The sequence below is a fragment of the Hemitrygon akajei genome, chromosome 3 (genome assembly GCF_048418815.1).
Source record: "Hemitrygon akajei chromosome 3, sHemAka1.3, whole genome shotgun sequence".
In the NCBI taxonomy this organism is placed as follows: domain Eukaryota; kingdom Metazoa; phylum Chordata; class Chondrichthyes; order Myliobatiformes; family Dasyatidae; genus Hemitrygon; species Hemitrygon akajei.
This window is the reverse complement of record NC_133126.1, coordinates 180,853,129-180,877,890: the sequence shown is the minus strand read 5'-3', so window position 1 is coordinate 180,877,890 and position 24,762 is coordinate 180,853,129. Positions and strand designations below refer to the sequence as shown.

The 24,762-nt window shown below is 41.1% G+C and overlaps 1 protein-coding gene across 3 annotated transcripts in view; it reads left to right on the top strand.

Annotated features, from left to right (window-relative positions):
- Positions 1 to 24,762, top strand: part of LOC140725691 (sodium/hydrogen exchanger 9-like) — a 531,897-nt gene that overhangs the window by 287,128 nt on the left and 220,007 nt on the right. For all 3 annotated transcript variants that reach the window (XM_073041518.1, XM_073041520.1, XM_073041519.1), the window contains exon 11: positions 12,077 to 12,188. In XM_073041518.1, the coding sequence (XP_072897619.1) occupies positions 12,077 to 12,188 (112 nt within the window). The remainder of the gene's footprint in view (positions 1 to 12,076; positions 12,189 to 24,762) is intronic.

Genomic DNA, 24,762 nt, shown 5'->3' with positions numbered 1-24,762 from the left:
CGGTTGATGTTTTGTACTTTGATTTTCAGAAGGCCTTTGACAAGTTGCCACACATGAAACTGCTTAACAAGCTACAAGCCTATGGTATTACAGGAATTGCTATAGTATGGATAAAGCAGTGGCTGACTGGCAGGAGGCAAAGAGTGGAAATAAAGGGAGACTTCCTGGTTGGCTCCTGGTAACTAGTGCTGTCCCACATGGGTCTGTGTTGGGACTGATTCTCTTTACATTATATGTCAATGATTTGGATGATGGAATTGATCGTTATGTTGCTAAGTTTGCAGACGATATGAAGATAGGTGGAGGGGTAGGCTGTTTTGAGAAAGTTGAGAGGCTACAGAAGGACAGGCAGATTAGAAGTTGCAAAGAAATGGCAGATGGAATACAGTGTCAGGAAGTGTATGGTCATGCAATTTGGTGGAAGAAATGAAAGGGTTGACAATTTTCTAAATGCAGAGAAAATACCAAAAACTGAGGCACAAAGGGACTTGGAAGTCCTTGTGCAGGATTCCCTAAAGGTTAATTTGCAGGTTGACTCTGTGTGTGGTAGGCAAATGCAATGTTAGCATTCATTTCGAGAGGACTAGAATATAAAAGCAAGAATGTAATGTTGAAACTTTATAAAATACTGGTGAGGCCTCAGAGCATTGTGAGCAGTATTGGGTACCTTGTCTTAGAAAGGATGTGCTGAAACTGGAGAGGGTTCAAAGGAGGTTCACGAAAATGATTCTAGGATTGAATGGCTTTTCATATGAAGAGCATTTGATGGCTCTGGCCCTGTATTCACTAGAATTCAGAAGAATGAGGGGTGACCTAATTGAAACCTATTGAATGGTGAAAGTCTTGATAGAGTGGGTATGGAGAGGATGTTTCTTTCAGTGGGAGAGCCGAAGACCAGAGGACATGCCTCAGAATAGAGGGGCATCCTTTTAGAATGGAGATGAGGAGGAATTTCTTTAGCCAGAGAGCAGTGAATCTCTGGAATTCTTTGTCACAAGCGGCTGCAGAGACCACGTCTTTAAGTATATTTAAGGCACAGGTTGATAGATTCTTGAATGGTCAGGGCATGAAGGGATACAGAAAAAGGCCAGAAACTGGGGCTGAGAGGAAAAGTGGATCAGCCATGACGAAATGGCAATGCAAACTCAATGGGCCGAATAGCCTAATTCTACTCCTATACCTTATGGTCTCTGAGACACACACAACAAAGGAATGAAAACACGCTACCAAATATTTGTTCAAAAAGATTTACGGAGGACATTATAGCATAGACTAGTAGAGAGACAGAGAGGTTATGGAGAGAACTTCACAGAAGGGTATCTGACTGTTATGAAACAATTAAACCATTGTGCACCTGAGATCAGAATGTTACAGTCACTATGTTCAAATGCGCTAAAATCCTGATCTCAGAATGACTTGTAGAGGGGGTGAAAGAAAATTATAGGGAACATCATCAGAAAATGTGGCCTTCAATTCATAGCACAGTTACTGAAAGATATTCAATGGATTTTTGACCTTAATTAGGTCAGGGTTTCTGTTTTAAAAAGTCAACATTTTTATTGGCATTACAGAAGGTTCCTGTTTCTATGGTCTGTGACTTTGTAATTGCTATGGAGACCAGAGCTCTAACCTGATTTATGAGGCTCCCTTCATTGTGACTCAAAGATTATTTCTAATTTGACCCCTTCAGTGTAGAGGCCAGGATAACTGGAAGATAATAGTATTTCTTTTTGTCAGTCTATGTGTTCAGTTATCACAAAGTGAGCAATCCATTGTATCAAAAGCTGTGGAGTTGAACAGTAATTAGATCAGAATGGGGAAATAACAATGCCTGGCTCAGTGGATGCATTCTTTAAATCAAATTCCCAGAGCAACGTTTCAAAAGAGTATATTTTTTAATTAAAACTAATCCACCAGGTCCCTCAATAATTTTGTTTCTTTGTTGGCTAAATTAAGAATTTTTACAGTATGTCCCTTTAGGCCAAGGCTACAGTTATTCCAGCCATTTATCAGGATTTGCATTTTTATATAGTACTTTATCATATTGTTCCGAAGCATCATAAACTATTGCGTATAAACTGATAGCTACATTAATTCAGTTCCCTTTATATTGGAGGCACAGTGCAGAATGCTTAACATTTGGCAGAGGCAAAGGTACACAAATGCAGAATGATTTTGTGATAGTCCAAATAAATATTTACAGAAAAAAAATTGTCAGGATCTTTAAACATATTTTTCTTTACTTTTATTGCATAAGTAGAAACCTAAGCCTAAGATGTTCATCTAAAGTAGCTAAAATTTGAGGTTGATAATTCTTTTAGATATTTAAATAATAGACTGCAGAATCAGTTAGTTATCCACCCATTATACAGTTCTGTCAGAATTGAGAAGATGGTATGCTTTTCTTTCTTGAGGGAACACAGATGTTTTGTGTCTGTCTTTGGGATTAAAATTGCCGCCTTGCTCTGGTGAGCAGTTGGTCAATCAATGGAACAGCTCCCACGTAGTGTAGTGGCTAGTATTGATTAATTCAGATGTGAATAAGATAGATACCTTTCAGGAGTGAATATCTGGAGACTTGAGATGTGAATGATTTAAGACACAACATCTGCTGAGGATGATAAGCTTGTCAAGGCTGAATGACTGGATCTTTGGTTTCCTAAGCTCTCCATCGCCCAGGGTTCCCTGCATCATGCCTTAGCCCATTACTGACTAACTGATAGACATCGATTGCTACAAGTAGGTCATCAGATCCAGCCAAGATGAAAAAAGGAGAACTTTTTGGTATTTCATATTTTTGCATAATGCAGAAGCATGTTTTAGCTCATAAGCAAAATCAGTTTTCATGAGCTACATAGCTTTTATTTCAGTTAAGGTTCAGAACTGTTCTAAATTATCTAAATGACTGCATGAGGTACTCTTAAATAATTACATTTTAAATGAATAGGAGTCTTCAAAGAATGTTGATGTTCCAAAAAGTATTTAAAATAAGAAATCTCCCTGATGACATAAAATAAACCACAGACTGCTTTTAATAAGTTCCATGTTCTTCACATCTTCCTTTAAATGTGAATCGCTTGCAACTGGGCTGTAAGCAACATGAATCTGTCCTTATCATCGTGAGGCAGAGCTGGAGGAATTAGCTTGCAGTCAACACCTATCAATATTCAGCTACTTCCAACATCCAGCTTTTCGTCAACTCAAAATCTGTATGCAGTGTGAATTTGTAAGTGCATCATCTAGTCATGACTACAAAAGATCCAAGTCTACAGGCAAAAAATGTGCGGGGTGGGGGGGGGGAGATAATTTAGCTCCTGAAGTCAAATGTAAGCAATATAGCCTACTTTTGAACTCAGACCATTAAGACTAAATATTTTCTTTTGAGTTTGATCTGGGTTTTGAAGTAAGACAAATTGCCCAAAGCTATTTTCATCAAGTTCCTGCAGATGTTGAGAGGAGGTTTCTTTTTGTGGGGAACTAATATTTCAGAATAGAGGTGTGGCACCAAGGAAAAACTTCTTTTTCTTAGAGGATTGAAAATGTTTGGAATTCCATAATCCCGAGACCTTTGGGGGATTGAATTGAACTGAATTTATTTAAATCTTACATCCATCCCACAAGGCAAGTGAGTAAAAATCTTTGTGTTATGACTCTGTCGCAATGCACAGTCAAGTGAATTTACAGTCTTGTAGAAAGAAGCTGTCCCATAGACTGTTGGTCCTGGCTTTAATGCTGCGGTGCCGTTTGCCAGAAGGAAGCAGCTGAAACAGTTTATGGTTGGGGTGACTGGTGCCCCTGATAATCTTCTAGGTCTTCTTTATGTATCTGCTGCTCTAAGTGTCCTCAATGGTGGGAAGTTCACATCCACAGATGCGCTGGGTTGTCAGTACCACTCTCTGCAGTGCCCAGCGAACAAGGTTGGTGCAATTCCTGTACCAGCCAGTGATACAGCCAGTCAGGATTTTCTCTATGGTGAAGGTCTGTGAAGTACTTGGGGGCTCATGCTGAACTTCTTCAGTCGCCTGAGGTGGAAGAGACGCTGTTGTGCATTTTTTGCCACACAGTCAGTGTGTACAGTCCAGGTGAGATCTTTGGTGATGTGGATGCCGAGGAACTTGAAACTACTCATCCTCTCAACTGCAGTCCCATTGACGTTGATCGGGGTCAACCTGTCTCTGTTCCTCCTGAAATCCACAATCAGCTCTTTTGTTTTTTGGATATTGAGGAAGAGGTTGTTATCTTGGCACCACTGTGTCAAGGTGTTAACTTCTCCTCTGTAGGCTGTCTCGTCACTACTAGAAATAAGGACGATCAACGTCGATGAACCATTGATTATGTTCCTGGTCAGGATAGACTGATTTTTGTTCTTTCAGGCTGTTAGGGATTGTGGTAAAAAGCCAAGAAAGTGGAGAAGTGAAGGTCAGATCAGCTGCAATGGATCACAGGTTGATACGGCCCATTCATGATCCTAGAACATTATGTTCCTCCAAGGTAATAATAATCCCTCCACTAATCTGCACAGATTTTGTACTCTGAGGTATTTATCCGTACGGTGGTATATTAGCATACTGTTGGAAAGTAGTGGCACTGTGAACCCTCAACATTAACCCCAGACGCCATGGCTCAGACCAAACACCAGAATATACACTCAGTGGCCACTTTATTAGGTAAATGATTTGAACCCAGCGTGAACTTCTGCTGCTGTAACCCATCCACTTTAAGGTTTGGAGCTTTCAGAGATGCTTTTCTGCACACCACTGTTGTACACAATAGTATTTGAGTTACTGTTGCCTTCCCGTCAACTTGAACAAGTCTCTCATTAACAAGGTGTTTTCAATCACAGAACTGTCACTTACTGGATTCTGTTTTTGTTTATCGCTCCATTCTCTGTGAACTCTAGACTGTTGTGTGTGAAATTCCCAGGAGATCAGCAGTTTCTGAGATACACAGACTACCCCAGGCTTCTGTGAGAAGTGAGAGAGGAGATTGCTGAGCCTCTGGCGATAAACTTTACATCATCAGTAGGGATGGGAGAAGTACCAGAGGATTGGAAGGTTGCAAATGTTGTTCTTTTGTTCAAGAAAGGGAGGAGAGAAAACCCAGGAAATTATAGACCAGTGCATCTTACTTCAGTGGTGGGCAAGTTGTTAGAGAAGATCCTGAGAGGCAAGATTTATGAGCATTTGGAAGAGACGTAATTTGATAAGGGATAGTCAGCATGGCTTTGTCAAGGGCAGGTCATGCCTTACGAACCTGATTGAATTCTTTGAGGATGTAACAAAACACATTGATAAAGGTAGAGCAGTGGATGTAGTGTATATGGATTTCTGTAAAGCATTTGATAAGGCTCCCCATGCAAGGGTTCCCCATTCAGAATGTAGTGAGGACTGGGATTCAAGGAGACCTTGCTTTGGGGTTCCAGAATTGGCTTGCCCACAAAAGGCAATGTTGGTTGTGGATGGTTCGTATTCTGCATGGAGGACGGTGATTTTTATAAATGACCTAGATGAGGAAATAGAAGGGTGGGTTAGTAAGTTTACTGATGACACACAAGTTGGGGATGTTGTGGATAGTCTGCAGGGTTGTCAAAAATTACAACGGGACATCGATAGGATGCAAACTGGGCTGAGAAGTGGCAGATAGACTTCAACACAGATAAATGTGAAGTGGTTCAGTTTGGTAGGTCGAATTTGAAGACAGAATACAATATTAATGGTAATACTCTCAGCAGTGTGGAGGATCAGCGAGATCTTGGGGTCAGTGTCCATAGGATACTCAAAGCTGCTGTGTAGGTTGACAGTTTTGTTAAAAAGGCTTATGGTGTATTGGCATTCATCAACTGTGGGATTAAGTTCAAGAGCCATGAAGTCATGTTACAGCTATATAAGACCTTGGTTAGACCCCACTTGGAGTACTGTGTTCAGTTCTGGTCACCTCATCACAAAAAGGATGTTGTTTCGATATAGAAAGTGTAGAGGAGATTTGCAAGGATATTGCCTCTATTGGGAAGCATGCCTTATGAGAATAGGTTGAGTGAGTTTGGCTTTTTCTCCTTGGAGTGACGGAGGATGAGAAAGTGACCTGATAAAGGTGTATAAGATGATGAGAGGCATTGATCGTGTGGATAGCCAGAGGCTTTTTCCCAGGGCTGAAGTGGCTAACACAGGGTGCATAGTTTAAAGGTGTTTGTAAGATGGTACAAGGGGATGTCAGAAGTAAGTTTTTCACACAGAGAGTGGTGGGTGTGTGGAATGCACTGCCGGTGATGGTGGTAAAGGCGGATACAATAGGGTCTTTTAAGAGACTCTTAAATAGGTACATGGAGCTTCGAAAATAGAGGCTTTACAATAGGGAAATTTTAGGCAGTTTCTAGAGTAGATTACATGATTGGTACAACATTGTGGGCCAAAGGGCCTGTAATGTGCTGTATATTTCTGTTTATCCCAACTGGTACCAACAAACATTCCATGGTCAAAATCACTTGGATCTCATTTCATCCCCACTCAGATATTTGGTCTGAACAACAAAAGCTCTTGATCATGTCTGCGTACTTTTATGCATTCAGTTGCTGCCACATGAATGGCCTTTTAGATGTTTGCATTAGTTGCATTAGATTTGCAATTAGAATTTGTATTAGGTATTTGCAGGTGTACCCAATAAACTGGCCACTGAGTGTAAGCTCCTCTTATTTGTCTCCTGTCCTGCCTCAGCTGCTATTTCTTCATGTTGGAACATATTTGCAAGAAGACTGTCAACAGCATAGAATGTGTCCTGAGTGAATTCCTCCATCACCTTGATTGAAATAGACAAGGCTCTACTGCAAACTCTATGTTACTGGTTAAATTGGTCGTTAGCAATCAATACTTTTTTTAAATAAATTTTCCACTTAAAGATTAGATTATATGACTGCTCTGTGGGTTAATCAACTGTGTTTAGCATGCAAAGTTCAAAGTCTGTCTGTTTCTATAAAGCAAAGCACGGCTAGAAATACTAACCTGACACTTTTAGCCTTTATTTTTGATTTAATGAAGTACCCTTGTTGTTCGCTTAAATTACCTCACCATTTATCTCCGTGGGTGGTTCTGAGACTTCATGTCAGAAGCATTGATTGATGAAAGTGTGAAATTTTGATTCCGTGTCTGAATTTGGATATGAACATTGACTTGTTTACAGTCACTCACAGACATGTGCCAAGAGACAGTGAACTCTACAAATCAACTGAGATAGTGGAAGCTTAAAAGAAAAGCTACCCGAGTTGCTGGATTTCCAGGCATCAGCCACAGTAGTAGAAGAGTCTTCACTGTGGTTATCAATATCACAGACAAACCAGAGGAGATGAAAATAAAACTGCTTCTGCATCTCATTGGTTGCCTGGAGAAGAGGATGGTATCTACAAAGCCCTCAAACATATAGTAAGGCATTACAAACATATCGTAGTCTTCCTGGAATTGGAACAGTTTGACCATCACTGATTAATTATTCCAAAAATACTTAATTAAAAGTGCAATAATCTGCCTCTAATTTATTTAAAACCATAAAATATTCAATCTATAAGGATGGGAAACTTACATCAATATACCTTTTGAATTAAAGCTGTCGACTCCTTTTAGATTAATGGGGCCAAGTTATAGAGCATAGAACAGTACAGGCCCTTCAGCCTGCGATGTTATGCCAACTTTTCAGCCTATGCAAGATCAATCTAACCCTGCCCTCCACTTTCTGTCATCCATGTGCCTATTTAAATGCCTCTAGTGTATCTGCCTCTACCACCCAGCACTCTCCATGCCCCCACCATTCTCTGTATCAAAAACGTACTTCTGACATCCCCCTTTACTTTCTTCAAATCAGCTTAAAATTATGCCCCATCACTGAGCAGTCGGATACAAAGTGGGTCCGGCCTCTTGGCCCAGTAACGGGTAAGTGTTGAATCCAGAGGTGGAGTGAGAAATCACAGGCCTGCATATCCAACCATCAGTGTTGCCCAGTCATGGAACTCTGGAGAGAGCTAAGCAGTGCACTATATGTAGGTTCTGGTTCTCTATGGGACTGTGGGCTAGTTGCTAAGCACACCTGTATCATTGTTCAAAACCAATGTTTAGTGTAAAAAGTGTCAGAAGCCATCTGCACTTTGGAAGAAAGCCACAGTAGGAGATGGTATAGTGACACCGTTTTACTTTTTTTTAATAAGGCATGGTTAATGTTAAGTTTAAATTACAGACTGCTTTCCAGTATCTTAATGTGTGACAGGATCTGCAGCAATGGTAAGGGAGTCAAGATAAAGGATGAACCTACTTTATCTTTCCCTCACCAAATTGTATATTGGAGATGAGACACAGATTTCTCTCTTCATGACCTACATTGTATTGTCCGAATGGCCTTCTTGCTAAATGAAATAGATTTGGAATAGATCTGAGAGCTAAAAAACCAGGCCTCTAACAGATACTCTAGACCACCGGCCACAGAATTGAATTCTACCAAGATTGGTAGCCACATGGCTGAGTATATCACTTAATCTACTACCGCAATCAAGTGAGGGGATCTACCCTCATTTACCAAGTATTGGGCACCAGGCTGGTTGGAGTTAGACCTTGTGCACGAAAGCCAATGCAAGCAGCATGCAGTAGACAGAGCAATGCAATCCCCGAGCATAGGGAAGAGAAACAAAGTTCTGTTATTATGCCATCTTTAGTATTGAATCATGATAAACAATTAAATAACTAACAAGACGAGGAGGCACCAAGAAAATCCCCATCCTCAAAGGTTGTGGAGCCCAGCATGCACGTTCCAGAAGCAAGGCTGAAATATTTGCAACCATGTTCAGTCAGTTGTGCCGAGTAATTACTGAGGTCAATTGTGAACCAATTCAGTTCATTCACATTGTACCAAGAAATGACTAAACGTACAAAGTGAATGACAGAGTAGTAGAGCTCTAAAGCAGAGAAACAGGCCCTTTGGCCCATCAGTCTAAACCGGCCTGGTTTTATCCCTAGTCCCGTCTACATACACCTGGTCCATAGCCCTCCATATCTCTCTCATCCATTCACCAATCCAAACTCCTCTTAAATGTTGCACATCTACCAATTCTCCTGGCAGCTTTACCCAGACTGCACCATCCTCTGAGTGAAGATGCTCCCCTTCAGTATTTCACCTTTCTCCCTTAACTAGCTGTAGTCCCACCCATCCTCAGAGGGAAAAGCCTGCTTGCATTTACCCTATCTATACCCCTCATAATTTTGTATATAAGATCTACCCTCATTCTCCTGTGCCCAGGAAAGAAATCCCTAAAATCCTGCAAGATCGGACAACATCCCAGTTGTACTATTGAAGATGGAGTCCCTGTACCAGCCTTTCATGCAGTCAGGCTTTTCTAGTAGTGGTACACCTCTAGCCTCTGCAACAAAATAGATGTCTTCTATTTTATTATCAATGACTTCTGTCAAATAATTCCAATGAGTGGCTCAAGAGTCAACTCTCAAGTGTTAGCAAAGAAATGGAAGGAGATCTCAACAGTACAATCAGATGGTATTTCTGCTCACTGGTGCTCAGTTTAGGTTCCAGAAGTGAAGTCACATCAAGGCAGGATTTAACCAAGTTATGGCAACAGGGAAGATCCTGGTAAAACTGAAATTAATGGGCAGCAAGGGTATAAAACCTTGCCGGTCTTTTGGCATTTCAAGGGTAGGAAGTTGGATTTTTTTACATCATCTCTAGTTATCATTGCAAGAGTTCCATGAGCCTCCAGGTTAGAGGGGAATATTAGCGGATGGTGATGCCTGTAAATATGGACATTGGTGAGACGTGGTCTGATTAAGTGGAGATTAATATTTGTGCCACGCAAGTGTCAGTAATGAAAAGGAAGTCTCTTTCTCCTTGATTTTCAACAAGGTTACCATTGCCAAATTGCTTGCCATCAACTTTCTGGTTACCTTTGATTAGAAGCACCTTGGCCAGTTACATGATTCTGCAGCAACGAGAACAAGTGTACAGCCATCACGCTCCCTTTGCCTAAGTAGTGTCAAGAATCTGATGGAATATTCAGTGCCCACCTGAATTTTCAATGTACTTGTAACACTCAAAAGCTTCCAGGTCAGAGCTTAGCTTGAACATAGTTTTCCAGTCAGAGTATTCCATACTTTTATCACCAACACACCACAGCTGCAGGGTGTATCATTTACAAAATTCACTACATAATCTTGCCAAAAGTTTTTCAACAGAACCTTTCAGCCTCTTGAGCTCTACCAGCCAGAAAGATAAGGAAGCAGGAGCATAGAAACACCATTCCTTCTAATCTTCACACTATCTTTTCTGGAAATCTGTTTCTTCTTTGCTCATCGATGTAGCAGAATCAGGGGATTCCCTACTAATTAGCACACAGACTTCAGTGGTTTAAAACAGCACCTCGCCAACTGCATTTAAAGATGGCCAATAAAATTTAACCTTGTTAACATCCAGTAAATAATTAAAGTGCAGAATAGTTCATCCGAGGATGAGAATCATCTGCAGCTTCTCCCAGTACAAGCAGCTTCTGATTTTCAGTCTTCAATTTTGTGAAATGTAACAAAACCTGAAGACTGATGTGGGATCAATTAACGGGGAAAATGCCCAGATTGTTTTTAGCTTGGCTCATGTTGTTGACAACCATGCTGAGATGTTGAGACCCTCAGAGGCATCTTGGTTAGCACTTCTTCAAATGGAAGAGAAGAGATATTTTCCCCTGTTTAACAGATTCGAAATAAGGCTGACTAAGAAAAAAATAAGGAAATCAACAGCTCAGCAGAGGAGCCAGTGGTGTGAACCTGCTATCTGTGGGATTATTACTGAGTAGTTTTAAATCAGAGCTCCACCCAACTGTTTGATACAAGGACATGGACCTGAAGCATTATTATTTTTTTCTCACTCTCTACAACTGCTGCCTGACCTACTGAGAATTTCCAGCACTTATTCATTATAGTTTACTTGCTCTAATCTGAAACTGACTACTATCATGCATCCTGGGAAGAAATATGATGCTGATTATTTTTCACACAAATTAACACACTTCAAAAGTTCTTGGCCTAGAAATCTTCCTGTCCCATTTTCCAGCATTGAAATGGTGTTAGCTATCTATCCTATACTGCTTCAAAGAAAATGTGGCTCACTTTGTTAGAACCAACTCCAAATAACATTCTGTTCTTGAGCAGTAACAAGCTTTAGGAGTCAATTTTCCCATGCTGATAGTACACTTTTTCTCAAAATTCTTAATTTCAGAAAATTGCTTTTAAAGGGACAAAAGTGACAATCTAAACATAAATTTAGATCCTACTATTGGTAGGAATGGAATTTAAATTCAAGTAATTAAATAAATTTGGAATAAATAGGTAATGTCAGCAAAAGTAACCATGGAAGTTCTGCATTGTAGAGCACATCGAGTTCACTAATGTCATACAAGGTAAAGAATTCACTGTACTTGTCTTCTCTGGCTTGTAAGTGACTCCATTCTCACCAATATGTTTGGCCCTTAACAGTGGTTTTAATTCAATTTGAAACAGGCATTACCTCTGATATTGCCAGCAGCATTAGCTTCCTTGATAAATAAAGAAAGTAAAGAATTTTTTTAAACCTACTCAAGCTAATCTTTGCAGGTTTTCCAGTTTTCCGATTCCATTAGCTTCCATTTTCTATATCTGTTCCAGTCATTTCTCTTTCCCCAGTTTGTAGAAGAGAATTTAGTGGAATTTCCTTAACATGACTCTTTTTGCACTGCTTATTTAGTTGTTTAAATATGTATTTCAATATAATTTATAGTATATTTTATACATTACCCTGTACTGCTGCTGCAAAGCAACAAATTTTAGTGACAATACTGACTCTGATTCTGATTCTAAAGGTAGTGCGAAAGGTTCAAAGTTCTGGTCTGAACAATTTCTGGCATTTAGAATGTTCCTTTAATAAAATGGGGTCCACGGAAGTGTCTAGGCTCTGTGCAATTGGCAATGTTTTATAGCATCATACTGTGTAACGTAAAGATGCAAATTCTAATCCAAGTATTCATCAGCTGATGCATTTGCTACTTTCCTTAAGATATTGTTGTCAATAGATCGCTATCTTTGTGGCTCGTGCTTGTAACATATACCCTTTAACCCTGCTGCTCAACCTGCGGCGCAAGAGAAGGATCCCATGGAACTTACAACACATGATGATGTTTTCAGGTAAGTTTCATTGATGATGCCTTCTACTGTATATAAATTGCAAAAACATGACATCATTAAATAGGAAAAAAGAGGCAAGTTTGCCCCTGTAGTAGGTGGTTGACGGACTAACAATTAAATCTCTGGCAGAAGATGCTCAGAGTACTTGGCTGAAAGTATTTTTACTCAGAGTTATTGTCATAGAGTCAGGGAGTTATGGAACACTGCAATACAGAAATAGGCCCCTTAGTTGATCTAGTCCATGCCCTGCTATTATTCTACCTAGTCCCATTGACGTGCACCCAGATGGCAGCCCTCCATTCTGCTCCCATCCATGTACCTATCAAAATTTCTCTTACCTGTTGAAATTACACCAGCATCCACTACTTCCTCTGGCAGGTCATTCCACACTCTCACCACCCTCTGAAGAAGTTCCCCCTTCCAGTTCCTCTTAAGCATTTCACCTTTCACTCTTAACCCATGACCGCTAGTTGTAGTCTCAGCCAACCTCAACTGCAAAAGCGTGCTTGCATTAACCCTATCAATACCCCTCATTATTTTGTATGCCTCTATCATATTCTCCCTCCTGCACTCCAGGATAAAGTCCTAACCTGTTCAACCTTTCCCCTTCACTCAGGATCTCGGCTAATGCATCAAAGGAAATAGGCAGTTAAATACCAATAGGATTGGGGGAGAGTATGTCAGTCATTATGATTTCAAAATCACTTCTTTTAGAGGCGGCAGAAAGAGAATAATTCAGTGCCTTCAGCTGGATATTGGAAATGCACTTGAGATAGAATAGAGTGTGGAAAGGTGTGAGTTGGGAATGGGAGTAACAGTATTGTGACCAATGGTGGGTACAGCCCAGTCAGTCACAGACAAAGCCCTCCCCACAAAAAAGCAGCGTCCATCATTAAAGACCCTCGCCATCCGGGCCGTGCCCACTTTTCACTACTATTATCAGGCAGGAGGTACAGAAGCCTTAGGTCCCACAGCAGTAGGTTCAGAAATGATTATTACCCTCAAACCATCAGGCTCCTGAACTGGCATGGATAATTTAATTCACCACAACTGAGTTGAATCTCCAACCTACGGATTCACTTTCAAGGACTCTTTAACAAATCAGAATTATTTTTGTTCGCGCTGTTTGCCTTTCTGTGCACTTTGGTTGTTTGTCGGTCTATGTCTGCTTATGTACATTTTTTCATAAAATTCTTTCTTTTTCCTGTGAATGCCTGCAAAATTTATGTACTTGCTCCTGCATTCTAGAATCATAGAATTGTACCATTTTGTACTTATTTGGTCAAATAAGTTTATTTGATTTAATGCAGTTTAGCACTGTCCATTTAACTCCAGGTGAGTCCACTAATCAAAGGTCAAGGTAAAATTTTTATCAAAATACGTACTACCCTGAGATTCATTTTCTTGAAGGTAGAACAAAAAAATACAATAGATTCAATGAAAAACTTCACACAAGACTTGACAAACTATGTACAAAAGACAAATTGTACAAATACAACAAAAAACAAATAAGGATCACAAATAAATAGCAAATAAATAATGCTGATAACATGAGGTGTAGAGTCCTTAAAAATTAGTCCATAGGTTGTGGAATCGGTTCAGAGTTGAGGTGAGTGAAGTTACCCACACTGGTTCACCAGCCTGTTGGTTGAAGGGTGATAACTGTTCCTGAACCTGTTGGTGTGGGACCTTTACTTCGTTCCCAATGTCAGCAGTGAGAAGATGGATGGTGGGGGTCCTTGATGATGGATGCTGCTTCCTTTTGGCAGTGCTCCTTGTAGATGTGCTCCATGGTGTGGAGGGCTTTTCCTGTGATAGACTGGAGAGTATCCACTACTTTTGGTAGGCAATACTTTTTGTTGGCTTTTATAATCAGTCTATATCCACAACTGACGTCCCTCTGGCTTTGCTTCACCTTTACATGAAAAAGAATCCTTTTAGACTGGAGGCATACTGGAAACCGGGGTGTGACGTTGGACACACTGCTTGACCGCTGAGTTCTTCTAGCAGTTTATTTTTGCTTCCTTTTAAATAATTTATTGTCCAGATCTCTGTAACAAATCACAAACTCAAGAGATCCTGCAGATGCTGGAAATCTAATGCAACACGCACAAGATGTGGAGGAACTCAGCAGGTCAATCAGCCTGTATGGGAATGAATAAACAGTCGATATCTCGGGCCGAGACCTTTCTTCAGGACGGGAAAGGGAGTGGGGAGGGGTTTAGCTAAAAGGTGATAGGTGAAGCCAGGTGGATAGGAAAGGTAAAGGGCTGGAGAAGAAGGAATATGATAGGAAAGGAGAGTGGACCATGGGAGAAAGGAAAGGAGGAGGGGCATCAGGTGAGAAGTGGAAAGAGGTCAGAGTGAGGAATAGAAGAAGAGGAAAATAATTTTTTTACCAGAAGGAGAAGTTGATGTTCATGCCATCAGGTTGGAGCCTACCCAGAAGGAATATAAGGTGTTGCTCCTCCACCCCGAGGGTGGCCTCATCATGGCACAAAAGGAGGCCATGTCAGAACGGGAAAGGAAATTGAAATTAAAATGTCTGGCCATCGCAAAGTTCCGCTTTTGCCAATGGAGCGGAGGTGCTGAAAGAAGTGATCACCAACCTATGCTGGGTCTCATCAACTTAGAAGAGGCTGCACTGAGAGCACCAAATACAATAGACAACCCCAGCAGATTCACAGGTGAAGTGTTGCCTTACCTGGAAGGACTGTTTGGGGCCCTGAATGGAGGTGAGGGAGGAGGTGAAAGGGCAGGTGATGCACTTTGGCTGCTTGCAGGGATAAGGGCCAGGTGGGAGATTAGTGGGGAGGAATGAATGGACAAGGGAATCATGGATGGAGCAATCCCTGTGGAAAGCAGAGAGTCGGGGGGTGGGGGGGGGGAGGGAGGGAAGTAAAGATGTGTTTGGTAGCAGGATCCCTTTGGAGATGATAAAAGTTGTGGGAAATGATGTGTTGGATGCAGAGGCTTATGGGAAGGTAGGTAAGGACAAGAGAAACTCTATCCCTATTAAGGCAGTGGGAAGATGTGGTGAGTTGCATTCTTTAACAAGTATTACTTTTATGCTCTACAATGCTCTGGTTAGGCCACATCTAGAGTATTGCTTTAATTTCTGGTTCCGCCCCCCCCCCCCCCCATTACAGGAAGCATGTGAAGGCTTTGGATAGGATTCAGAAAAGATTTACCAGGATTTTGCCTGAATTAGGGAGTGGTTGCTATAAGGTTTGACAAAGTTGGGTTGTTTTCTTTGAAGTAATAGAAGTTGAGCAGAGACCTGACAAAAATTTATAAAATTATGAGGTGGACAGCCGATATCTTTTCCCTGGATCAAAATACCTAAAATATTTTAAATGAGTATATGTATTTAAGGTGAGAGGATGAAACTTCAAAGGAGAATTTTGTACAGAGAATTGTGGGTGCCTGTAATGTGCTGCTATTGTGGTGGGGACAGATACAACAGAGGTGTTTAAGAAGTTCATAGATAGGCACATGGATACGCAGAGAACAGCAGGATACGGGACATGTGCAGGCAGAAGGGATTTGTTCAATTAGGCATTATTAGCGTATTTAGTTAAGTGCAAAATTGTGGGCTGGAGAGTCCTGTGCAGTACCGTTCTGTGTTCTTTTGGTTGTCATAAGTAAAACACTAAAGTTCATGTCCTAATTTTTTGGTTTTCATAGCACACAGTTTGGAAGCAGAGAATTTTGATTCTGTGGATTAAAAACAAGCTCTGCTTTGAACAGCCAGTGGAGCTAATTTAGCATACACCTGGCACTTGGATCAAATTTAGATCAGATGTAGGTGTAAATCCTGGCAGATGGTACTGTATTCAGATGATCCCCAATGAATGGAATACAGTCTGGTATTAATGGGACCTGGTTTTTTTCAGCAAGGGTTAAAGGACCATGTAATTATGGCTGATGAACAGCAAAGAGGCTATCGTGTTCTTGTTCGGTAATCTGACTGTAATCTAACAGCAAGGTGACTGGCGGAACTGTGAAATCCAGGCACAAAATGGCACACAGAAGTTTAAGGGTAACTGAATATCTCCAAGCAGATTGCAAAAAAAAAGGTTTCTTTAATGTCATTTCTGCAGTGGGACTGGTTAGATCCCAGCCATTGCTTTGTCTTGTTGCCACTGCTCTCACCTTTGAGTCAGAGTTTATTCTGTCAATCCCAGTCCGGAAGTACAAATACATTTTCCAGAATGACATCCCTGCGTGGTTCGGGGAATGCTGAATTGTTAGCAGTACCATCATTTGGAAGAGATGCTAAAAGAAGTCTCCTCGGGTGGCTATCAGTTTCAGATTTATTTCTCACATGTACATTGAAACATACAGAGGAATGCGTTGTTTGCATTAACAACTAACACACACAGAGATATGCTAGGGTCTGCCTCAAGTGTTGCCACACATTCTGGTGCCATATAGCATTCCCAGGATGTTCGACACAACACAATACAACACACAACACAGAACAGCCCAAGCAGCAACAACAACAGAACAAGACAACAGCAAAACAAGACCCTTTCTCACCCTCATACAAATATAAATACACACACCTCCAGCCCCCGGGCAATCTGTCACCGGGCCTCCAGTCCTTGGCCTTGGGCTCACAAACTTTGGGATGTGTACCTTTGGAATTTCCAAGCTCCGGACTTCATTCCTCACCTTTGCCCTCCGGACTTCCTCTGGGTATCAACCGCTGGATTCGCCAGTCACGGGTTTGACTTCATAGACCCCCATGGCACGATTTTGAAGACATTTCATCCCACTACCCAAGATAATATTTATCCCTTCAGCAGTATGATGAAATGACTTTGGTCATCATTTTACGTTGCTGTTTGTGGAGGCTTGCAATGCATAAATTTACCACTTTCTATCTAGGTGGTGAGAAAACCTTTGCAAGGTTCTATGGAAGATGCCAGGTGGGTGGAACTGGCCAGCTGGTCCATAGAGAGCTGATTTGGGTGTGATTGTTCAGATGTTTAAACTAGATTTGCAGGGGGATGGGAACTAGAGTGCCAGAGTAGATAGTGGAACGGGGGTAAAAATAAATGATGTTAGTAGTCCATGCAAAGTCACAAATAGTAAACAACACACACAAAATGCTGGTGGAACACAGCAGGCCAGGCAGCATCTATAGGAAGAAGCACTGTCGACGTTTCGGGCCGAGACCCTTCGTCAGGACTGATGAAGGGTCTTGGCCTGAAACATCGACATTGCTTCTTCCTATAGATGCTGCCTGGCCTGCTGTGTTCCACCAGCATTTTGTGTGTGTTGTTTGAATTTCCAGCATCTGCAGATTTCCTCGTGCTTGATCACAAATAGTAAGGTTGTGTGTGGTGGTAATAATCTTCTGAGGTGTGTATATTTCAACACGAGGAGTATTGTGGGAAAGGCAGATGAGCTGAGGGCCTGGATTGACACATGGAATTATGACATCATAGCCATTACTGAAACTTGGCTACAGGAGGGTCAGGACTGGCAGCTCAATGTTTCAGGGTTCCGATGTTTCAGATGTGATAGAGGCAGAGGAATAAAGGGTGGGGGGGGCGTTGGCTTTGCTAGTCAGGGAAAATATTACAGCAGTGCTTTGGCAGAACAGATTAGAAGGCTTGTCTACTGAGGTCATATGGGTGGAGCTGAGAAACAGGAATGGTATGACCACATTAATGGGGTTTTATTATGGACCACCCAATAGTCAGTGAGAATTGGAGGAGCAAATCTGCAGAGAGATAACAGACAACTGCCGGAGACAGAAAGTTGTGATTGTAGGGGATTTTAATTTTCCACACATTGATTGGGTCTCCTATACTGTTAAAGGTCTAGATGGGTTAGAGTTTGTAAAATGTATTCAGGAAAGTTTTCTAAATCAATGTATAGATGTACCAACTAGGGAGGATGCAATATTAGATCTCCTATTAGGAAATGAGTTAGGGCAGGTGATGGAAGTGTGTGTAGGGAAACACTTCGGTTCCAGTGATCATAACGTCATTAGTTTCAACTTGATCATGGATAAAGATAGATCTGGTCCTCGGGTTGAAGTTCTAAACTGGAAAAAGGCCAAAATTGAAGAAATGAGAAAGGATCTAAAAAGCATAGATTGGGACAGGTTGTTCTCTGGCAAGGCTGTGATTGGTAAGTGGGAGGGCTTCAAAGGAGAAATTTTGAGAGTGCAGAGTTAATATGTTCCTGTCAGGGTTAAAGGCAAAATGAATAAGAATAAGGAACCTCGGTTTTCAAGGGATATTGGAACTCTGATAAAGAAGAGAGAGATGTATAACATGTGTAGGCAACAGGGAGGAAATAAGATGAGTGAGGAGTATAAAAAGAGTAAGAAAATACTTAAGAAAGAAATCAGGAGGGCTAAAAGAAGACATGAGGTTACTTTGGCAATTCAGGTTGAAGGATAATCCTAAGAGTTTCTACAAGAGCAAAAGGATAGTAAGGGATAAAATTGGTCCTCTTGAAGATCAGAGTGGTCGGCTATGTATGGAACCAAAAGAAATGGGGGAGATCTTAAATGGGTTTTTTGTGTCAGTATTTACTAAGGAAACTGGCATGGAGTCTCTGGAAACAAGGCAAACAAGTAGGGAGGTCATGGAACTTATACAGATTAAAGAGGAGGAGGAGCTTGCTGTCTTGAGGCAAATCAGAGTAGATAAATCCCCAGGACCTGACAGGGTATTCCCTTGGACCTTGAAGGAGACTAGTGTTGAAATTGCAGGGGCCCTGGCAGAAATATCTAAAATGTCGATATCCACGGGTCAGGTGCCGGAGGATTGGAGGATAGCTCATGTAGTTCCGTTGTTTAAAAAAGGCTTAAAAAGTAAGCCGGGAAATTATAGGCCAGTAAGTTTGAATTTGGTAGTAGGTTAATTATTGGAAGGAATACTAAGAGACAGGATCTACAAATATTTGGATAGACAGGGACTTATTAGAAAAAGTCAGCATGGCTTTGTGCGTGGTAGGTCATGTTTAACCAATCTATTAGAGTTTTTCGAGGAAGTTACCAGGAAAGTGGATGAAGGGAAGGCAGTGGATGTTGTATACGTGGACTTCAGTAAGGCCTTTGACAAGGTCTCACATGGGAGGTTAGTTAGGAAGAATCAGTCGCTAGGTATACATGGAGAGGTAGTAAATTGGATTAGACATTGGCTCAATGGAAGTGGTAATGGAGGATTGCTTCTCTGAGTGGAGGTCTGTGACTAGTGGTGTGCTACAGGGATCAGTGCTGGGTCCATTGTTATTTGTCATCTATATCAATGATCTGGATGATAATGTGCTGATGATACAAAGATTGGAGGTGTAGTGGACAGTGAAGAAGGTTTTCAAAGCTTGCAGAGGGATTTGGACCAGTTGGAGGAATGGGCTGAAAAATGGCAGATGGAGTTTAATGCGGACAAGTGTGAGGTATTGCACTTCGGAAGGCCAAACCAAGGTAGAAGGTACAAGGTAAATGGTAGGACACTGAGGAGTACAGTAGAACAGAGGGATCTGGGAGTACAGATACATAATTCCCTAAAAGTGGCGTCACAAGTAGATAGGGTCGTAAAGAGAGCTTTTGGTACATTGGCCTTTATAAATCAAAGTATTGAGTATAAGAGTTGGAATGTAATGGTGAAGTTGTATAAGACATTGGTGAGACCGAATTTGGAGTATTGTGTGCAGTTTTGGTTACCTAATTACAGGAAGGATATTAATAAGGTTGAAAGAGTGCAGAGAAGGTTTACAAGGATGTTGCCAGGACTTAAGAAACTGAGTTACAGAGAAAGGTTGAATAGGTTAGGACATTATTCCCTGGAGCATAGGAGAGTGAGGGGTGATTTGATAGAGGTGTATAAAATTATGATGGATATAAATAGAGTGAGTGAATGCAAGCAAGCTTTTTCCACTGAGGCTAGGGGAGAGAAAAAACAGAGGTCATGGGTTAAGGGTGAAGGGGGAAATGTTTAAAGGGAACATTGGGGAGGGGCGCTTCTTCACGCAGAGAGTGGTGGGAGTGTGGAATGAGCTGCCAGATGAAGTGGTGAATGCGGGCTCACTTTTGACACTTAAGAAAAACTTGGGCAGGTATATGGATGAGAGGGGTTTGGAGGGATATGGCCCAGGTGCAGGTCAGTGGGACTAGGCAGAAAAATGGTTCGGCACAGCCAAGAAGGGCCAAAAGGCCTGTTTCTGTGCTGTAATGTCCTATGGTTCTATGTCTTCTCCTCATACTGTAGCCTTTCTTCGGCTCTATATTTACAAAAGGTAGCAGGTCTAGTTTTCATGGCTCAGAGTGCTGGCATTTAGATTCTGTGGTCTCCTCTTCCATGCTGCCAACCTGCCCATCAGTGTACAGTGTGGGTTGAGGGTGAAAGTTAGATGAAAGGAAAAATTCAACGTCCTCTCCTGTCCAACTACAGGATATCAGTGGCCTTTATTCACCTATTCATCCCCTCCAAAATGAGGATGTAACTGAGATTACCAAGGAAGGAAAAAAAAGTAATCAGAAACATGCCACGAATATAATAAAGATAATCTATTATCTCTATTGTCCTTCTAGGTGGCAATATTAACCATTCCCAAGTCACCTTCACCTTGACAGAATGGGATGATGCACTATGTATCCTGCCCCAATGTTACACCTCAACCTCCAGCCTCAAAATATGATAAAATTGAGTGACTTTTTTTTCCTGTTTCCTATTCTAGTTGCCCTGTGATGTTGCTGAGTAAGATGAACGTTTGTTCATTTTTCTTATTAAGGACAGATTTATACTGCAGGTCCTCATGACCTGGGTCTAGACAGCTCAAAATCCTTCCGAATTGGAAAGGTCACTGCAAATGACAAACGGAATGTAGTTTCTGCAGTAAATTGCAAGACTTTGTTACTTATTTTTAAAGGGAAGGGTTGAGGACAAAGTATGCCACTCACTTGGCGATTATTGGAATGTTCACTACAATCACACATTGTCTTTGAAGGATCTGGAGTGAGCTCAGCAGAGGCACATGAGAAGTCCCAAGGAGAAATTCACAGCCTGATTCCCGTCACTGAAATCAATGCTGAATAGCTTGAAGAGAATTGCACTAAAACAGCTATTTGGAAGTTCATTGATTTTTCTTTTATCTCAAGCTATAGATGTTAGCAAACACTATTAATCCCCTGATATGAACTCCTTTGGACAATTACAACTGCCAGTCCCAATAACTGTCAGGCTAGCTTCATCTGGGCTTTCAGGCTGATGTCTTCTGGCCCTGGTTTCCAACCTGTATTCGGGCTTCCATACTGAAATGATGCCTCTGTTTCCCAGACTGTGTGTACAGATTGTTTGTGAATAGTGGTTACGTTTAATGTTAATTAAACCTATAGGGAAAGCCGATCTACATTACTGAAAAACTGGCTAAAGGTTCAGACTTATATAAAAAACCTAATATTGTTACGGTATGTTTTTATCATACTTAAAAATTTACAGAACAGAAAGAGGCAGTGCCAAAGATTTAGTCATCCAAATTTCATTCCCAATCTTGGTCCACAGCCTTGTCAACATCAACATCGTTATGTGCCCTGTTGTATGACATGGGTGATCGTGCTGTTCCGTCTGTCTTTAATCTGAGAAGTTCTAATAAGCCCTTTACAACTTTTGCCTCTCCATCCCTTGATGTAACTCACGAATGTCATGCTCTGTGGACCCCAACTTTTTCTTCCATCATTTTCTCCTGTCGCTGCAAGATATTCGAGCTTCTCTTTCCTCAGTACGTCACAGAAATCCAGATGCCATTTCCTGATTGATGATATCAGCTCTCTTCTTGTTCCGACATCGCAACACTTCTTCATTTGTTAATATGTCCCGCCACAATATTTTCATCGTTCTTCTCAAAAACCATATTGCCTTACATACTCTTTTAAAATGCTCTAAGGGTTTATGCCTTCACTCTCTTTGGGCACTAAATTCTGGGCTTCCACAACCAAATGAAAAAGATATCTCCTCGTATTCCTACCAATCTTTCTAACAATTACTTTAAATCCAAACGCTTGGTTACAGACTGTTCTCTTAAGAGAAATAAGTGCTGCCTGTCCAAGTGTCTAGGTCACACCTAGGTTAAAACTCTCTCAGCCTCCAAAATGAGGAAACAGATAGATAGATAGATAGATAGATAGATAGATAGATAGATAGATAGATACTTTATTCATCCCCATGGGGAAATTCAACTTTTTTTCCAATGTCCCATACACTTGTTGTAGCAAAACTAATTACATACAATACTTAACTCAGTAAAAAAAAATATGATATGCATCTAAATCACTGTCTCAAAAAGCATTAATAATAGCTTTTAAAAAGTTCTTAAGTCCTGGCGGTAGAATTGTAAAGCCTAATGGCATTGGGGAGTATTGACCTCTTCATCCTGTCTGAGGAGCATTGCATCGATAGTAACCTGTCACTGAAACTGCTTCTCTGTCTCTGGATGGTGCTATGTAGAGGATGTTCAGAGTTATCCATAATTGACCGTAGCCTACTCAGCGCCCTTCGCTCAGCTACCGATGTTAAACTCTCCAGTACTTTGCCCACGACAGAGCCCGCCTTCCTTACCAGCTTATTAAGACGTGAGGCGTCCCTCTTCTTAATGCTTCCTCCCCAACACGCCACCACAAAGAAGAGGGCGCTCTCCACAACTGACCTATAGAACATCTTCAGCATCTCACTACAGACATTGAATGACGCCAACCTTCTTAGGAAGTGCATTCAGAAACACACAGTCTTCCCCTCCCAAACACTCTTATTCTGGCAGCTGCCCCCTCCCTTTCCAGTCCTGATGAAGGATCTCAACCCTAAACCTCCACTGCTTACTTCCCTCCATAGATGCTGCCTTTCTCACTGAGTTTCTCCAGCATTTTGTGTGTGTGTGTGTGTGTGTGTGTGTGTGTGTGTTGCCCCAGATTTCCAGCAATGACAGTTATCTCTTGTGTTTATAAGAAACAGTCTCAACCTCTTTCACTAAAATTCTCCAGACGTAGCATTCTCCTTATAAATCCCTTCTATGCCTTCCTGTATGTCTTGACTAGAACTATATGATGTATTCCAGAAGTAATCTGACATTTTAAGCAATTCCAAAATGACTCCCTTGATCTTAAATGTGATATAGAGGAAACTAACCCATTAGTCCTCTTATCCTCGTTGGTATGGTTTGGGGACATGTGTTCTAAAGTCCCTCTGTTACTCTTTACTACTTAAGCACCCTGTATGTTTCTTAATCTTTTTTTGACCACTCTAAATGCATTAACTCATTCTTCAGGATTGATTTCTGTGAATGACTTTACTGCTCATCCAGTCAGTTCACCTATTGATGCTTTCTTACTCAACGTCATTGATGTGACTTATTTTTTAATCACTACAAATTCTTTAATCACTGGGGACTATTTTTCCCAAATGATTAATAGAATTTCAAAGCAAGCACCCAGTTCAGAGCCATGCCTGGCCTATTGCAAACAGCTTGGGTGATAAAAATTTGTGCCAATAAATTAATTTTGTCTTTTACCCGGAACAGCGCTGGTTTCAACTTGGTATTTGACTTTGTATTCCATGGGATTTTACTTTAAGTCATAGCTTCAGCACCCATTTGCAGTAGCCCTACATTAATTGCTGAATAGTCTGTCATATGGATCCTTTCCAAAGGCCTTTCTAAAAATACTTGAAAACTACATCAAACGCACAGCTGTCACTAAGTAAGTCACTTCATCTGCGAAATAAAAGGAATCAAGTTAGTCAGTCCAATCTACTCTGACATAATTTCTGCTGACTGACCTTTTTTCTTCAGATTTTAATATATCCATTTCCCTTGTGATTTATTGTTCCCCTTTCCTTTCTGGTTCATTGTTTCCCAGACAAAGATGTAATCCAATAGGTTGCACCGGATGAAAGCTGACACATGAGTGGTTTACCCCCAGTAGATCTCAGGTTTCACACTGGAGTTGCATTGTCTGTCTTTTGGATTTTATGCTTGTGGGAAATTATGACCCCAAACCAACATGGAAGCTAGTCTAGGATTTCCTGCCTAGTGAAACAAGTGCCTGAAATTGGGGGTGGAAAACCCCGAAACAAGAAAGATAGCTTTAGTGGAGAGAATAAATTAACATTTCATTGGTAAGGAATTGTGTGCTAAAGTGAGAAGGTTACTCGCAGCTTTGACATCCTGTTATTACTGATAAGTAAATTGCAGTCCATTCTATTTTTAGAATAAGCTGCTAGGAAGTTCTTTGTATTTTACTCTTACTGTTGATTGGAGAAGGCAAAGGGCCATCTAGCAAGTGGGTGTTTTAAATATCAGGTATTAAGAGTTCCTGTTAGAACGAAGGACAAGGCTAATAGGAATAGGTAACCCTGACTGATGTGGGATATTAAGGTTCTGGTCAGGGGAGACAGGGGCATGGATCAGGTGTAGGCAGCCAGGCTTAAGCAAACCTTGGAAGGTGTATAGGGGTTGCAGGAGTATACCCAAGAAGGAAATCAGAAGAGCGAATAGTGGTATGAGCTAGCTTTGGCAGAGAATAGTAAGGAAAATCCAAAAAGATTTTGTAAGCATGTTA